This window comes from Somniosus microcephalus, chromosome 12, assembly GCF_052327205.1.
Source record: "Somniosus microcephalus isolate GS21.2 chromosome 12, FLI_Smic_1.0, whole genome shotgun sequence".
NCBI classification, from domain to species: domain Eukaryota; kingdom Metazoa; phylum Chordata; class Chondrichthyes; order Squaliformes; family Somniosidae; genus Somniosus; species Somniosus microcephalus.
In genome coordinates this window covers 51,604,340-51,622,865 of record NC_140998.1, presented here as the reverse complement: position 1 = coordinate 51,622,865, position 18,526 = coordinate 51,604,340, and the positions used below count along the sequence as shown (strand labels likewise).

At 44.2% G+C, this 18,526-nt stretch overlaps 1 protein-coding gene across 2 annotated transcripts in view; it reads left to right on the top strand.

The window, feature by feature from the left end:
• prkcha (protein kinase C, eta, a) overlaps positions 1–18,526 on the top strand; it is a 336,751-nt gene that overhangs the window by 138,788 nt on the left and 179,437 nt on the right. For both annotated transcript variants that reach the window (XR_015080185.1, XM_086002841.1), the window contains exon 3: positions 2,890–2,953. Coding sequence is in view for 1 of the 2 variants with exons in the window: in XM_086002841.1 (XP_085858967.1) it covers positions 2,890–2,953 (64 nt within the window). In the remaining variant the exon portion in view is untranslated. The remainder of the gene's footprint in view (positions 1–2,889; positions 2,954–18,526) is intronic.

Sequence of the window (18,526 nt, the reverse complement as noted above, 5' to 3'; positions counted from 1 at the left end):
GCCTTCTCCATAGTCGTGGGCGTTGACCTATTGAAGCAGCTATGTTCAGGCCTTGAATCAGGGCTGCAGTGTGCAGGGCGTGGCAGCCAAACAAATCCACCCTCCCCCTTTAAGAGGTGACCGGCGCTAGCGTGTCTGCCTTCAATCAGCAACTCACCGCACCTGCGCTGCGCCCGCCCTCGGTGGTAGCGCACCGGCTCGCCGGCTTAGCGCCTTATGATAGTCGTGCATCGCCTGCTTTAGCGCAGCAGCAACCTCTTGGAGCGATGCAACTGAATATCGGCGAAGTTGGCGCTAAGTTGTGCCGGGCACACAATTTAGCGAACGCCTGGCTGTAGCGCCCCAAATGTGGCTATACTGAATTTCTAGGCCCAAGTCTTAGAAATGTAATAAGAAAAGCAACATATTCACTGCAGCTGAATATATTTCTCCAGGGGTGTGCGTGTATTCTGTAAAAAGTTGAACTGAGTGCCATTTATCCTAAATAGGCAGCGATGCCACTGTATTGTATATCTATTTGTTGAGTCAACTTTGACTGTATCAAACTCTGCCTATATCACTGTGTTGTGTGAGTCCTGTAGTTTCAGTATGTCATCCAAGTATGTTTACATTATTCTTTTTATTGTTAGTTTCCTTCTTTCTCTCTCTCATTCCTCTCTACACACGCATGCACACACATACACACACACACACAGTGATGATGAATTCCATTCTAAATGAGCACTAATGAAGCCCTGATCTTTGCTGTTGTGTACAGTAAAGTGAATAACCCTGTAGCTGCCTTAACTGTTTAGCTGAGTAGCATCCATACTTCAGTCATAAGAACAGTCCATTTCACTCACTTATGCAAAAAAAAAAGGACAACAGCCTTTGAAGAATGAATCAATTCACTCAAACAAGTTTTACATAAAGTAAAATGACAATTCATTTACAATTTACCCAAATTATAGGCTTCTAATAGTGACCTAACCTGTTCCAGCTTTATACCTATGCTTCATGACATTAACTGAACCATCAATTATGGGACTTCCTTGAGCACCATTCCTGGCTATTATTTACATATATCTTTTTAAACAAATACCTCTATTTTCTCTGGGACAGAAAAATGGAGGGGAGGAAAGGGCAAAAATAACATTTAAACTTAAGTCACTTTGCTATTGCTTAATCGTTGTTCTGCAAGGATCTAGGACATCTCGGTCCAGATTTTCAGCTTTCAGAAAGCAGACACACAGCATAGAAGCTTTAAAAAGTTGCAGATAGACAAAACAGAATGCATTGGATTTTGGACGGTTTTTGTGGAGTTTTTTCTATAATTAATACTTATGCGAAGTACGTAAGTGGAGTTTTAAGTTAGACACAGAGGGGGGAATTTTTACTTCCTGACTCGCTGGGAGTGGGGTGGGGGGGTGGGGTCCGGTAGCGTGCTGGGAGTGGGGTGGGGGGGTGGGGTCCGGTAGCGTGCAGGAAACCCAGAGATTTAACTGAACAGTGTGAGTCTTATGTTAGTGACCGGTTCCCTGCCCTGATTGACAGGCTTGGCTTCCAGAAGCACTCTGGAGGAGGCCGAAGGACAAGGTAGGTCCGATCCCCAACCCCTGGGGGGCGGGGGTTTGTATGGCACAGGGGGGTCTGATGGTGAGGTAACTTGAGGGGCCGGGAGGAAGCACATTAAAACCGGCAAAGCAGGTTACATCCGAGGCTTCCAGCCTCATTAACATATTTAAAATGCCAACCCGCCTCCTTGGAGCAGGTTGGCTGCCCGCCTCTTGTCCTGCCTCAGTAAAACCCGAAAGTCGGCGGATTGTAGCCGGCTTCATGACACGTTTGCAATTTTTGCCCATTTAACCCCCACCCCCACCCACTCACCCATATTGAAATCCCCTCCAGAGGGTCAGGTCACTCTTATGATTTGTGTGGAGTGAGATATGTGGGCTATCGTGGATCCTCAGTGTTACAAGGGACAGCACAATTGCACTAAGTGTAGGAAAATTGGGTCTCTGGAGTGGAGGAACTCTGTGCTGAAGAAGCATTGGACTACATTCCACAGCATCAGAGAGGATGAGGGATTTCTACACCATATCAAGAAAGTAGTCATCCAAAAGACAGTGCTAGTCAGTTCAGGACACGGGGATGGTGTAGAAAGAAAAATTGGTGACCATCCTCAAGGGCAGCAGAGGAACCCCTAAGTTACTGGAACTGTGCAACATATGCATTATGTTGAACAAATAGAAGATGAACAGCAACAGTGACTCCGAGGAGGGTGATCCTGAGCAACAAAGTGGCACCGTGGAGGCAGGTAGACTACAAGAATAGGAAAATGGTAAGAGTGCGAGATTTTCCCGCTCGTCCACAATAACTTTGGCAAAAGAGCTGCGGAAACACAGAAGAATGACATTTACACTTTTTTCCCAGGCTCTCTCGCCATTGTTACAGCAGATGAGCAAGAGAACTACTGTGGGAATTTGCCCCCAATTTCTCTTGGTTGGGTGGAGTCAGTGATAAGGGATAGTCCATTTAAAATTATCACTAAGTGAATGAGGGAAAAGATTAGAAATTTCTTTACACATAGGGTTGTTGTAGCATGGAATGCTTTTCCACAGAGTGTGGCTGAGAAGCAGCCTGTTGCATATAGAGAAAGTATTTGAAGTAGAGGAAGATACAAGACTACAGGGAAGAGAGTGGGACGCTGGGATCAGTTCTGGATTGCTCTGAATGGCCTCCTTCTGTGCTGTAAACTTCTATGGTTCCACCGATCTATGGACTTGTCATCAGAGTTTATCTTGGATTGTATAGACTTCATTATGTTTGTTCGTGTATGGGTGTTTATGATATAACTTGCATTATTTTGCTTTGTATACATCCTCATGATTGCATGTGTCTCTTTGGTAGGTTGATTTGGAGCCTGAGGGTAAGCTTTACATCCTGATAGACATGAAGGAGATGACTTGTGAAGGTAAGACCCAGTCTGATGCTCAACCAACACTGACATGTTGAGCCCAGCACTACTTTTTGCTGCTCAAGTCAATTAACAAACCATTCCTCCTCATTTGGATGTTCATTTTGTGCTATATAAAGCAAAGCCATAGACCCTGTTTGGAAACAAAATAGCAGATTGTGCGCATTATCTGTTAACAAGTTTTGAATTGATAGTTGTTTGATTTACTGTCATTTAAAGAAAATGTATTTTGTAGTTAATTTGAATGTGTCAGTAGTGACTAGAAATGGTACGGCCCCAAGTTTGTTAGTACTGTAACCTGAGGCAATATCATCCCAATTTAAAAAAAAATAAAATAAGTCAAATTCCACAAGTTGGATTTTCTGTCAGGATTAATTCAGCGATGTCTTAAAATTCTCATTTTTTTCAAAGTTCTTTTGGCTGAAAAAGTACCCTGAAGGCAAATCATATTTTTGGGAAAATAAAGTCAGTATTGATTGAAGTTCAGAGAAGGATGAAAAAGGTATTTTAAGCAACAAGTTTGTGTGTCTATGTGTGTAAATACATACTGTAATGGAGACTGAAGATAGGCCAGTTTAATTTGGACATCTTCAATCTCCCGGCACAATGTTGTTCCTATTTGATAATATCTGCAAAATATTTAAGAAAATGGAATACAAGAGCAAAGAGGTAATTCTAAATTATACAAGACCATGTTTAGGCTAGAGTTAGCATACTGTGTACAGTTTTGAGCAACTCATTATAGAAAATACATTTAAATCATAGAGAGTGCACAGCATAAATTTATCAGGACAATACCAGGGATGATAAACTTCAGTTATGATACTGAGACTATTTTCACTGGAACAATAAGGCTAAACGGAGATTTAATAGAGATTAAATAGTTTTGGTAGGGGTAATTGGGAAAGATTATTTCATTTGGCGGTACTGGGGGTGGCATGGGGGTGGGGGGGGGGGAAGGTTCATGACAAGGAATCATCAATTTAAAATTGTTAAAGAGAGTGAGGCGAGGGGTCAGAACAAATGTCTTTATGCAAAGAGTTGTTGGAGCATGGAATGCTTTACTATAGGGAGTAATTGGGGAAGAGACCATTGCATCGTTTAAATAATAAATGGGTAAATATTTGAAGCGAAGGAGGATCCAGAGGTATGAGCAGAGACCAAAGTGGTGGTATTTGTTTTGGATTGCTCTAGCAAAGAGCGGGCACAGGCATGATGGGCCAAAGGGCCTCTTATTGTGCTGTAAAACTTCTATGGTTCTAAACCAATGGTTTGAAGAAAGTGGTCATAGATCTGTATTTAAAGATAATGCGCAGCACTGAGAGTGCCCGTCTTATATTGACAGACAGGAAGTAGAGACTATGTCATGGACATCTGTGTGATTTGAGAGAGATCTTCACCAGCAATGCTGGCTGGATAATATACAAGTAGAAATGCTCATCATGGATGACATGGTCTCCTCTACTTTTGCCACATGTTTAAAGTAGAATTTTTAAACAATGATGATTTTCTAATACTGCTAGCTAATAAAATCTTCATGAATCCCAAGGGGCACTAAGGCTACCGACCCCATTTTGAGTTCATTGCTGCCCTGTTAACGGCAAGCTAAGACTGTCAAATTTGACCCCACTGATGACAATTATAGTGCTGCGACTGCCATCTAGACTAAGACCAGTGAACTCCACGGGACTGTGGATTGAACCACTGTCCTTTTTGGTTCATATGGGGGCCTAGCTATTCACAGCCTTAACCAGTTGAGCCAATGGTGAAGATAATTATGCTTTGTCCTGATTTGTTTAAGATAACTGCAGACACAGTTATGTGTTTAATAGTGTTAATTCTCAAGGAGAGAGTTGTGCAAAATGCAATTGCCACTAAAGGCAGTAGAGGCCAATACATTAAATATATTCAAGAAGGAGTTGGATATATTTCTTAAGGCTAAAGGGATCAAGAGGTATGGGGAGAAAACAGGGACCGGGTACTGAATTTGGATGATCAGCCATGATCGCATTGAATGGCGGAGCAGGCTCGAGGGGCCGAATGGCCTACTCCTGCTCCTATCTTCTATGTTTCTATGTAAAGTGTTGGATTGGTTTCATGTCATTTTTAAACCTTTATAGACTAGGATCTACATCACAAAAGAGCAGACTGGTAGCCACTTCCTTAAGCTCTCAGTCCATTTGCTGAAGCTTTTAAGGGATTTTGAAGTCCTCCGATTCCTGTAAAGCAGATGGGTTATTACTGATGAAAATGATCTTTACAGTCATTTGGGTCTTTGCTGTCAGCTGTTTTATTAAAGAAATGACTAAAACGACTTTTTTATTAGTTGGTCGTTCTGCTCTATTACCTCTTTGGAGTTCTGGTAAGGCACAGCAGCAATCATCTGTAAGCACGCTGAAGCAAGCTGCCTTGACCAATACTTGATTCTGGAAACGTCATCACCTCAGACACTAACAGTAGCCCTAATCCTGGGCTCCTCGGGATCATCCTTGCAAAGTAACATTGACCCCCTCCATGCTGTAGGTCAGTCTCCTCAGCAGACACAAGCACTCCTACTCCGGAGCAATGGGCTGAGCATGGCCGGGGAGAGTAATGTTTTCATCCAGGAAATACACAGCAGTTCTGACAGTATCTGTATAGAGGAGACAGGCCAACGTTTCAGAGCTGCTTTTATTTCAGATTTCCAGCATGTGCAATTTTTATTTCCTTTTATTTGAGATACATAAGAACATAAGAAGTAGGAGCAGGAGTAGGCCATACGGCCCCTCGGGCCTGCTCCGCCATTCAATAGGATCATGGCTGATCTGAATCTAGACTCACGTCCACTTCCCTGCCCTCTCCCCGTAACCCCTAATTCCCTTATCTGCTAGGAAACTGTCTATCTCCATTTTAAATTTATTTAATGTTGCAGCTTCCACAGCTCTCTGGGGTAGCAAATTCCATAGATTTACTACCCTCTGAGTGAAGAAGTTTCTCCTCATCTCAGTTTTGAAAGGGCAGCCCCTTATTCTTAGATTATGCCCCCTAGTTCTAGTCTCACCCATCAGTGGAAACATCCTCCCCGCATCCACCCGATCAAGCCCCCTCACAATCTTATATGTTTCGATAAGATCGCCTCTCATTCTTCTGAACTCCAATGAGTAGAGTCCCAACCTACTCAACCTTTCCTCATACGTCAACCCCCTCATCTCCAGAATCAACCGAGTGAACCTTCCCTGAACCGCCTCGAGAGCAAGTATATCTTTTCTTAAATATGGAAACCAAAACTGCACGCAGTATCTATCACACAACAAGAGCACACAGGAATATTTTAAATTTTTACCAAGACCCATCAAGAATTGGGATCCCTAACCTGAACACTTTGATGGAGACTGTTGGGAGTGTCAGCCGTGGCTCAGAGCACTCTTACCTCTGAGTCAGAAGGTTGTGGGTTCAAATCCCGCTCCAGATACTTGAGCTCAAAAATCTAGGCTGACACTCCAGTGCAGTACTGAGAGAATGCCGCACTGTCAGAGGTGGCGTCTTTTAGATGAGACATTAAACCAAGGCTCTGTCTATATTTCGAAGAAGAGCAGGGGAGTTATCCCTGGTGTCCTGGCCAATATTGTAAGAGCTCGCTGTGTGCAAATAGGCTGCCGCATTTCCTACATTACAATAGTGACTACACTTCAAAAAGTACTTATTTGGGTGTAAAGTGCTTTGGGACGTCCAGTGGTTGTGAAAGGCGCTATATAAATGCAAGTCTTTCTCTCTCTCTCCACGCAAAGCTCCAGGGACCATTTCAACTGTTGGGTGACAGGAGAGCAGTGAGAACACTGCCGGTTTCATGGTTGTTGGCCACATTTTCCATTTGTAACCACTACCGGGCACTGTGGCACTGCCACACTTTGTTGTTTTGATGGCAGTGATGATATTTTAATGGAATATTTTATTAACTGCAATAAAACCAATTACATTTGGAAATACGGTGTAAGCCTGTTATAATGGACTGATCCATATTGATCATGAGAACTGCCAATTCTTTGAATAAGACCATAAGATCTATAATCTCACCTGAATGTACTTGGTGAGGCAGCACCACCCACCATACTTTGCTGCATTACATTATGTGCTCAAGTTTTGGAGTGGCGTTTGAGCTGATTTGGCTGCCTTAGGTGATCCTGTTACACCAGGGAAGGAGCTGTCAATGATCATCTTGGGCCTGCTATTCTGAATTATTAAAAATGCATTGGAAATACACCCAAGTGGATGCTCGACAGTTTTTTTTTGACTAGTCAACTGAATAACCTCTGATGCTAAATGCATAGCTGTAAACTGGAAGTGGGCAAACCGCAAATTATTGTTTACAGACTTGAATTATTCATGTCCACTGCATTCAGCAGAACATGAATTACTTTTAACACATTTGATTTGGGGAAAACAATTTTTTGCAGTTTACCTGGTTGTCCAGACGAATCACTTCATGTATAAGTGGAGTCTGTTGTACTGATGATGAGGTATGTGAGATTTTAAATGTGCCAGAACTGGAAAAGTGGCCCAGTACTTTGGACCACATACACTCTGTGTCACAGTCCTGCAGGGTAGCGGAGTGGAATTATAAGCATAATGAATTAAACACATACAAAATACTTGCATTTATTTAATGCCTTATCAAGTTTCTCAGAAGCATTTCAAAGAGCTTCAACAACAACAACTTGCATTTACACAGCACCTTTAACGCAGTAAAATGTCCCAAGGCACTTCACTGGAGCGTTATCAAACAAAATTTGACACCTGGCCACATAAGGAAATATTAGGACAGGTGACTAAAAGCTTGGTCAAAGAGATAGGTTTTAATGAGCATCTTAAAGGAGGAAAGAGAGGTGGAGAGGTGTAGGTAGGGAATTCCAGAGTTTAGGGCCTAGGCAGCCAATGATGGAGCGATTAAAATCAGGGATGTGCAAGAGGCCAGAATTGGAGGAGTGCAGAGATCTCGGAGGGTTGTAGGGCTGGAGGAGGTTACAGAGATAGGGAGGGGTGAGGCCCTGGAGGGATTTGAAAACAAGGATGAGAATTTTAAAATTGAGGTGATGCCGAACCGGAAGCCAATGTGGGTCAGCGAGCACAGGGATGATGTACAGTTCAATTACTTTGCTGTTATGTAGAGAAATGCAGCTGCCATTTTTTGGTCAGCAGATCCAATAAGCAGTGATGAGATGAATACCCAGTTTTTCTATTCTTGGTTGAAGAAGGAATGTTGCTAGAACACCGGAAGAACTGCCCATTCTTCGAATCGTGTGCATATAATCTCTTGTCTCACCTGAAAGTACTTGACTAGGCAGCACCACCCACCATACTGTGCTGCATTACATAATGTGCTCAAGTTTTGGAGTGGGTTTTGAGCCTGCAACCCTCTGACTCTGACGGTGCTAACCCAATGAGCCAGGCTGACACTTCTTACTTCGACATGTGAATCGGAAAACTGTTTCCTTCCCCCAATTTTCTCCCCTTGTCCTTTCCTAAAGTTAATTGCTTCTGTTCAGACCTGATTCCACAAGCAGTGGGACTTCTCTGGTACCTTTCCCAAGTGGCCATCCTTCAGCTGTGAGCTTGGACAGTGACTGTCAGTTTGAGGGGCAGGGCCCGTCACCGCTCAGCCCAATCATGTCCTCGCCCGACTTCCACCTGTGTGTCTTCTCTTGATTGTCATTGGATAGTGGCCAGGACAGAGAATCCTGACTGACTGTTACATTAATTCCACTCCCAACTGCTGAGGCTAATCATAGTGCCCCGATTCTCACCCTGGCTGAGATCAACCAACTTCGCTGAGACCAGGGATTGAAGCTGGCACCTTCTGATCTGTGCGACCTTTGTGCCTTTCACATCTGAGCTATCGGAGGAGCCTTTTTTCTTTTATTCGTTCATGGGATGTGGGTATCGCTGTCAAGGTCAGCATTTATTGCCCATCCCTAGTTGCCCTTGAGAAGGTGGTGGTGAGCCGCCATTTGAACTGCTGCTGTCTGTGTGGTGAAGGTACTCCCACAGTGCTGTTAGGGAGGGAGTTCCAGGATTTTGACCCAGCGATGATGAAGGATCGGCGGTATACTTCCAAGTCAGGATGGTGTGTGACTTGGAGGGGAACTTGGAGGTGGTGGTGTTCCCATGTGCCTGCTGCCCTTGCCCTTCTAGGTGGTAGAGGTCGTGGGTTTGGGAGGTGCTGCCGAAGAAGCCTTGGCGAGTTGCTGCAGTGCATCTTGTAGATGGTACACACTGCAGCCACGGTACGCCGGTGGTGGAGGGAGTGAATGTTTAAGGTGGTGGATGGGGTGCCAATCAAGCGGGCTGCTTTGTCCTGGATGGTGTCGAGCTTCTTGAGTGTTGTTGGAGCTGCACTCATCCAGGCAAGTGGAGAGTATTCCATCACACTCCTGACTTGTGCTTTGTAGATGGTGGAAAGGCTTTGGGAAGTCTAGGGGGCTCTAGGGGGGGATGAACTAAATACAATTAAAATCACTAAGGAAGTGGTACTTGGTAAAATAATGGGACTCAAGGCGGATAAATCCCCTGGACCTGATGGCTTGCATCCTAGGGTCTTGAGGGAAGTAGCGGTAGGGATTGTGGATGCATTGGTAATAATTTTCCAAAACTCACTGGACTCAGCAAAGGTCCCGGCAGATTGGAAAACTGCTAATGTAACACCCTTATTTAAAAAGGGTAGTAGGCAGAAGGCTGGAAACTATAGACCTGTTAGCCTAACATCTGTGGTTGGTAAAATGTTAGAGTCCATTATTAAGGAGACAGTAACGGGACATTTGGATAAACATAATTTAATAGGGCAAACTCAGCATGGTTTCATGAAGGGGAAGTCATGTTTAACAAATTTGCTTGAGTTTTTTGAGGAAGTAACATACAGGGTGGATAAAGGGGAACCAGTGGACGTAGTGTATTTAGACTTCCAAAAGGCATTTGACAAGGTGCCACACAAAAGATTATTGCTCAAGATAAAAAATCACGGGATTGGGGGTAATATTCTGGCGTGGGTGGAGGATTGGCTCTCTAACAGAAAGCAGAGAGTTGGGATAAATGGTTCGTTCTCAGATTGGCAACCAGTAACTAGTGGTGTTCCGCAGGGGTCAGTGCTGGGTCCCCAACTCTTTACAATCTATATTAACGATTTGGAGGAGGGGACCGAGTGTAACATATCAAAGTTTGCAGATGATACAAAGATGGGACGGAAAGTAGTGAGTGAGGAGGACATAAAAAACCTGCAAAGGGACATAGACAGGCTAAGTAAGTGGGCAGAGATTTGGCAGATGGAATACAATACTGGAAAGTGTGAGGTTATGCACTTTGGCAGGAAAAATCATAGAGCAAGTTATTATCTTAATGGCAAGAAACTGGAAAGTACTGTAGTACAAAGGGATCTGGGGGTCCTGGTGCACGAAACTCAAAAAGTTAGCATGCAGGTGCAGCAAGTGATTAAGAAGGCCAATGGAATGTTGGCTTTTATTGCTAGGGGGTTGGAATATAAAAACAGGGAGGTATTGCTGCAGTTGTACAAGGTATTGGTGAGACCGCACCTGGAATACTGCATACAGTTTTGGTGTCCATACTTAAGAAAAGACATATTTGCTCTCGAGTCAGTACAAAGAAGGTTCACTCGGTTAATCCCGGGGATGAGGGGGTGGTCATATGAGGAGAGGTTGAGTAGATTGGGACTCTACTCATTGGAGTTCAGAAGAATGAGAGGCGATCTTATTGAAACATATAAGATTGTGAAGGGGCTTGATCGGGTGGATGCGGTGAGGATGTTCCCAGTGATGGGTGAAACTAGAACTAGGGGGCATAATCTTAAAATAAGGGGCTGCTCATTCAAAACTGAGATGAGGAGAAACTTCTTCACTCAGAGGGTGGTAGGTTTGTGGAATTTGCTGCCCCAGAAAGCTGTGGAAGCTACATCATTAAATAAATTTAAAACAGAAATAGATAGTTTCCTAGAAGTAAAGGGAATTAAGGGTTACGGGGTGCGGGCAGGAAATTGGACATGAGTCTAGGTTCGGAATGGTCATGGCCCTGTGGGTAATGGAGTGGGCCCAGGGGCCGTGTAGCCTTGTTCTGCTCCTACTGTGTTCTAATTCTGTTAGATTTCAGGAGATGGTTTTATTCCTGTTCCTGGCTGGGGTGGAGATCGCCTTTACAGAAGGTAAGTACTGTAGAAAATATAGGGACAGAGTGATCTCCTGGAAGAATTTCGATCGCCTAGATGGGTCGGAGAGGAATTTCCCAGATTTTTTTCTCCCAAATTGGCCATTGGGTCTTTATCTGGTTTTTCGCCTCTCCCGGGAGATCACATGGGTTAGGTTGGATGCAGAGTGATAGAAGATTTGAGGTTAGGATCAGATCAGCCATGATCTTATTGAATGGCGGAGCAGGCTCGAGGGGCCGATTGGCCTACTCCTGCTCCTATTTCTTATGTTCTTATGTAAGTCAGGAGGTGAGACACTCGCTGCAGAATACCTAGCCTCTGACCTGCTCTTGTTGCAAATGTTCTAAAGAAAAGGCAGTTTGAAAGTGACACTGAAGTTAGCACGGTGTAAATCTTTGCCAACTGGAAATTTTAAACTCTCTGGTTAAATTGTACACATGTAACTTAACAGGGTCATATTTAGTCAATTAGGGTGTGATTAGCTAAAGTTTGCACAAACACCACCCATTAAATTTCTGCACTGGCATGTAGTGTGTACACACTGGGTGTGAAGAGCATGATTTGAAATGTGTTACTTGCTTTGTACTCGATGTTTTGATCTAAGCTCCTGTAGAAATGCTTAATCTTCAATTTCCTGTCACAAAACCACATTAAGAAAATAAATAGCATACTTGCTGCACCCACTGACCACACGCCGCTCAGAAAGGACTGGCTGCAAAGCACGTGGCCGCTGTCAGCATCCACTCGTTGCACAAACTGCAGTCAGACCCCCTTGCTTCTGTGCACTGACATGCTACAGCTGGTACATCTGACCAAGGCCCGTCCAAAATGCCGACTGAAGTACATCCTATTCTGAAATTATGGCCGTATAAAAAAATTTTGTTGTAAAAAATTTAAAAAGGACTATGGCCTGGAAATTCTGCTGTGTGATAGTAACACGTGAAAAGCTTAAAACTCAACATTTGTTTTAAACAGCCTACCATCTGCTGTAAAATAGCAGAGAAAGGAATTTCATGAGAATCTTTTAAGTGCTCAGACCCTGTTACTGTACAGAGTCGTTTCCATGTCTATAACTTTTATGTAAACCAAATGTGGGGGGAGATTCCTTCTGCTCGCTATTTGGAGTGAAATAATAAACAAGAGTAAAGAAGGGTTACAACTTCAAAATGTCAGGCATGGTTCACTCTTGCCTCCGAGTCAGAAGGTTGTGGGTTCAAGACCCACTGCGGAGACTTGAGCACATAATCTTGGCTGACACTCCAGTGCAGTGCTGAGGAAGTGCTGCACTGTCAGAGGTACCATCTCTCTGGTGAAACGTTAAACGTCTTCCCTCTCAGGTGGACGTAAAAGACCCCATAGCACTATTTGAAGGAGAGATGGGGAGTTTTCCCAGTATCCTGGCAAATATTTATCCCTCAATCAACACCTAAAACAAATGTTTGTGAGAGCTTGCTGTGCGCAGATTGGCTGCTGCATTTCCTACATTACAACAGTAACTACATTTCAAAAAGTACTTCATTGAATGTAAAGCAATTTGGAACATCCTGATGCCATGGCAGGCTCTGTATAAATGCAAGTTATTTTATTCCTTCTTTCTATCCTTCTTTCAAATAGCAGACAAAGACAATCTCATTATATTTCTCAAAGTCTCCAAATTCATAACATAATCCATTTAGCTGATTCCTTGTCTATGCTACTTGGGTACAGGCTGTTGAAGGACCCAAACCAGCCTTAACTATTGTCATACATGTAGTTGCACAGGGCTTGCTAACACTTTGGAGGCTATTGAACTGACTATGTTTGGGGTTGGGCTGACCCCTGCCTAAACACTGGGTGAATTAAAAATTAATTTCTTCCTTATAATTTTCTTGCTCCTCTCCTGAACTTATGCTGAGCTATGATTCCACGGGTGCTGGTTGCCTTGTCTAAGTGGCCATTTTTCATCACTGAAAAGGAAAAGACTGGCAAAGGTAAATGTAGGTCCTTTACAGTCAGAGATGGAAGAATTTTTAATGGGGAATGAGGAAATGGCAGAGAAATTAAATAAATACTTTGTTTCTGTCTTCATGGAGGAAGACACAAAAAACCTCCCAGAAATACGAGAAAACCAAGGGTGTAGCGAGAATGAGGAACTTAAAGAAATTATTATTAGTAAAAAAACAGTACTAGCAGAATTAATGGGACTAAAAGTCGATAAATCCCAAGGACCGGATGACCTACATCCTAGGGTTTTGAAAGAGGTGGCCATTGGGATAGTGGACGCATTGGTTGTCATCTTCCAAAATTCTATAGATTCTGGAACGGTTCCTGCAGATTGGAGGATAGCAAATGTAACCCCACTATTTAAGAAAGGAGGGAGAGTGAAAACGGGGAACTACAGACCTGTTAGCCTCACATCAGTAGTTGGGGAAATGCTGGAATCTGTTATAAAGGATGCAATAACGGTGCACTTAAAAACTGATAGTAAGATTGGGCAGAGTCAACATGGATTTATGAAAGGGAAATCCTGTTAGACAAACCTATTGGAGTTCTTTGAGGATGTAACTAGTGGAGTAGACAAAGGGGAATTGGTATTTGGATTTTCAGAAGGCCTTTGATAAGGTCCCACACAAGAGGTTGGTGAACAAAATTAGGGCACATGGAATTGGGGGTAATATACTAGCATGGATTGAGAATTGGTTAACAGACAGAAAACAAAGAGTAGGGATAAACGGGTCCTTTTCAGGATGGCAGCCTGTGACTAGTGGGGTATGGCAAGGATCGGTGCTTGGACCCCAGCTATTCACAATCTATATCAATGATTTGGATGAGAGGACTAAATGTAACATTTCCAAATTTGCTGATGATACAAAGCTAGGTGGCAGTGTCAGTTGTGAAGAGGATGTGAAAAGGCGAACAAGGGGATCTCGACAGGCTCAGTGAGTGGGCGAGAACATGGCAGATGGAATATAATGGCCCAGAAATTAGGGTCGGGGGCTTCACGCGGGTGTAAGCCCCCGACCTGCACTTACCTTGCGTGCTGGCCGTTGAGCTGTGGGCCCGCGTGGAATTCTGATCCGGGGCCTGGTCCAGCTCCCGGCGCGCAGTGCTTGCGTATCTCAAGGGCGCAGTTAGTTCGATGTGTCCCCTGGGATCCCGTGGGCCATGGGGAGCCAATCGGAGGGAGCAGGGAATGCTCCATTCATAAGATTGACAGGAAGAGCTGTAAAAACTTATAAATACTACAGCCCCAAAACATCACTAAATCTTCAAATAAATTTTTTTTTAAATCACATTTTTTAAATAAACTATAAATTACATGAAATAACTATTTTAAACAATTTAATAATTTAAATTTTTGAAAAAAATAATTTTATTTTCTAATGGGGCTAAAAATAAACTTACCTTGCTTTAAAGTATTTAAAAATAATAAACCTATGGAAAAAATGTTTTAATTTTAATTAATTCACCACTTACCTTGTAAAAAGCAAACCTTACGCCTGCTTTTTAAATGTGTAAATTCTGGAGACTTACCCTCCTGGGAAAACCTGCAAAAAAAAAACGAAGTTCGATGCGCACGCACAGCCTCTCCCGCGCACGCGTTCGACCTCTGAACCCCTTCGTTCAGGGGAACGGAAGTGCCGGTTTCCCACGCATGCGCAGTGCATGCAGGAAACCGGCACTTCCATTGGGCTTGTGGGTAAGTACCCCATGCGTACTCACCCGTGGAGACCCGAATTTCTGGGCCAATGTGGATAAATGTGATGTTATCCACTTTGGTAGAAAAAACAGAAAGACAGAGTATTTCCTCAATGGTGCAAGATTGGGGAATGCAGATGCTCAAAGGGACCTGGGTGTCCTTGTACGAGTCACTGAAAGTGAATGTGCAGGTGCAGCAAGCCATTAGGAAGGCAAATGGTATGCTGGCCTTCATTACAAGATGATTTGAGTACAGGAGTAAAGAAGTCTTACTCCAATTATATAGGGCCTTGGTGAGACCACACCTGGAGTACTGTGTACAATTTTGGTCTCCTTACCTAAGGAAGGATATACTTGCCATAGAGGGAGTGCAACGAAGCTTCACGAGATTGATTCCTGGGATGGCGGGACTGTCGTCTGAGAAGAGATTGAGTAAACTAGGCCTGTATTCTCTTGAATTCAGAAGAATGAGAGGGGATCTCATTGACGCATACAAAATGATTACAGGGCTTGATAGGGTGGATGCTGGGAGAATGTTTCCCTTGGCTGGGAAGTCTAGAACCAGGGGCCACAGCCTCAGGATAAACGGTAGGCCATTCAGGACTGAGATGAGAAGAAACTTCTTCACACAGAGGGTGGTGAATCTTTGGAATTCTCTACCCCAGAGGGCTGTGGAGGCTCAGTCATTGGGTATATTGAAAACAGAAATTGATAGGGCCGGTGAATGGAGTTGTGGCAGAAGATCAGCCATGATCTCATTGAATGGCGGAGCAGGCTCAAGGGGCCGAATGTCCTACTCCTGCTCCTATTTCTTATGTTCTTATGTTCTAACTCTGAACTTAAGATAGTGAATGTTGAAAGGCTGTTCGGCTGTGAAGCCTGATCCTGCCCTCACTCCAGTTTTTGTGTGTGGCCATGTGTGTGTGTATATATGCACACACAGCCCGTGACCTTGCTTTAAGTCTATCAGTCAGGAATGGGAACTCAGGATGATATTTTCCTTCCCATTCCAGAGGTGATGAAGCTAGCTATAGGGTCTCTTCCACCACCTTCAATCAACCAAGCAAGAGACTAGTCATCAAATATGGGTGAAGACCAGAAAGAAATGTGAAAGGGTTAAGTGCTCCACATTAATAGGAATCAAAGTTACCTCTTGAGTTACATTTCAGAATTACTAATAAAATGGTTATTGGCACATTCAAAGATTTTTTTTAAAGTTTATGCCCTGACTATATCGTGTGATCTCATACCAAGAGTTATTTTAAAGTGTGGAATGTGGTTGACTCGTAACTGCCCTCTGATATGCCCTAGCAAGCCACTCAGTTGTAACAAACTGCTACAAGAAACAATAATAAGAATAAAACCAGACGGACCGCCCGGTATCGACCCTGGCACCGGCTTCAGACACGACAAAGGGACACCCAGCCCAGTCGACCCTGCAAAGCCTTCTTCACTAACATCTGGGGACTTGTGCCAAAATTGGGAGAGCTGTTCCACAGACTAGTCAAGCAACAGCCTGACATAGTCATGCTCACAGAATCATACCTTTCAGCCAATGCCCCAGATTCCTCCATCAACACCTTTGGGTACGTCCTGTCCCACGTGCAGGACAGACCCACCGGAGATGGCGGCACAGTGGTAGACAGTCGGGAGGAAGTGGCCCTGGGAATCCTCAACATTGAATCCAGACCCCATGAAGTCTCATGGCTTCAGGTCAAACATGGGCATGGAAACCTCCTGCTGATTACCACCTACCGCTCTTCCTCAGCTGATGAATCAGTACTCCTCTGTTGAGCACCACTTGGAGGAAGCACTGAGAGTAGCAAGGGCACAGAATTTACTCTGGGTGGGAGACTTCAATGTCCATCACCAAGAGTGGCTCGGTAGCACCACTACTGACCGAGCTGGCTGAGTCCTGAAGGACCTAGCTGCCAGACTGGGCCTGCAGCAGGGGGTGAGAGAACCAACTCGAGGGAAAAACCTACTTGACCTCGTCCTCCCCAATCTACCTGTCGCAGATGCATCTGTCCATGACCACCGCACAGTCCTTGTGGAGACGAAGTCCCGTCTTCAAACTGAGGACACCTACCATCGTGTTGTGTGGCACTACCACAGTGCTAAATGGGATAGATGCAAAACAGATCTAGCAGCTCTAAAATGGGCATCCATGAGGCGCTGCGGGCCATCAGCAGCAGCAGAATTGTATTCCACCACAATCTGTAACCTCATGGCCTGGCATATCCCTCACTCTACCATTAACATCAAACCAGGCGACTAACCCTGGTTCAATGAGGTGTGTAGAAGAGCATGCCAGGAGCAGCACCAGGCATACCTAAAAATGAGGTGCCAACCTGGGGAAGCTGCAACACAGGACTACATGCATGCTAAACAACGGAAGCAGCATGCTATAGACAGAGCTAAGTGATCCCACAACTAACAGATCAGATCAAAGCTCTGCAGTCCTGCCACATCCAGTCATGAATGGGCACTAACGGGAGGCGCAAATCAACCAAATTTAGCCCCCTATATGTTTCTATTAGATCAACTCTCTTCTAAGCTCTAAGGAATATAGGCCTAGTCTACTCAATCTCTCCTCATAGGGCAATTTCCTCATCCCAGGAACCAATCTAGTGAACCTTCACTGCACTCCCTCTAAGGCAGGTATGTCTTTCCATAGGTAAGGTAACCAGAACTGTTCACGGGACTCCAGGTGTGGCCTCACCAATGCCCTGTATAATTGTAGTAAGACTTCTTTACTCTTCTACAATAATCCCTTTGTAACGAAAGCTAACATACCATTTGCTTTCCTAATTGCTTGCTGTACCTGCATGTTCACTTTCTGTGAGTCATGTACAACGACAACCAGGTCCCTCTGAGTACAAACATTTCCCAGTCTCTCTCGATTCAAAAAATTTCCACCATCTACAAGGCACAAGTCAGAAGTGTGATGGAATACTCTCCACTTGCCTGGATAAGTGCAGCTCCAACAACACTGAAGAAGCTTGACACCATCCGGGACAAAGCAGCCCACTTGATTAGCACCCCATACACCACCTTAAACATTCACTCCCTCCACCACCGGCATACTGTGGCTGCAGTGTGTACCATCTACAAGAAGCAATGCAGCAACTCGCCAAGACTTCTTCAACAGCACCTCGCAAACCCTCTACCACCTAGAAGGACAAGGGCAGCAGGCGCATGGGAACACCACCACCTCCAAGTTCCCCTCCAAGTTACACACCATCCTGACTTGGAAATATATCGCCATTCCTTCATCGTCGCTGGGTCAAAATCCTGGAACTCCCTCCCTAACAGCACTATGGGAGTACCTTCACCACACGGACTGCAGCGGTTCAAGAAGGCGGCTCACCACCACCTTCTCAAGGGCAATTAGGGATGGGCAATAAACGCTGGCCTTGCCAGTGATGCCCACATCCCAGGAATGAATAAAAAAAAACATTTACTACAAGTTATAGCTCATTCCAAGAAATGTATTTCACAGCTATATTCACAGTTATTTGTGAAGGCACTAGCTGGGGTTTGTTTTAAGAATTTTTCAGCACATGTAATCACCGCAGACTAAATTACATAGAATTACATAGAATGTACAGCACAGAAACAAGCCATATGGCCTAACTGGTCCATGCCAGTGTTTATGCTCCACATTAGCCTCCTCCCATCTCTCTTCAACTAATATTATCAGCATA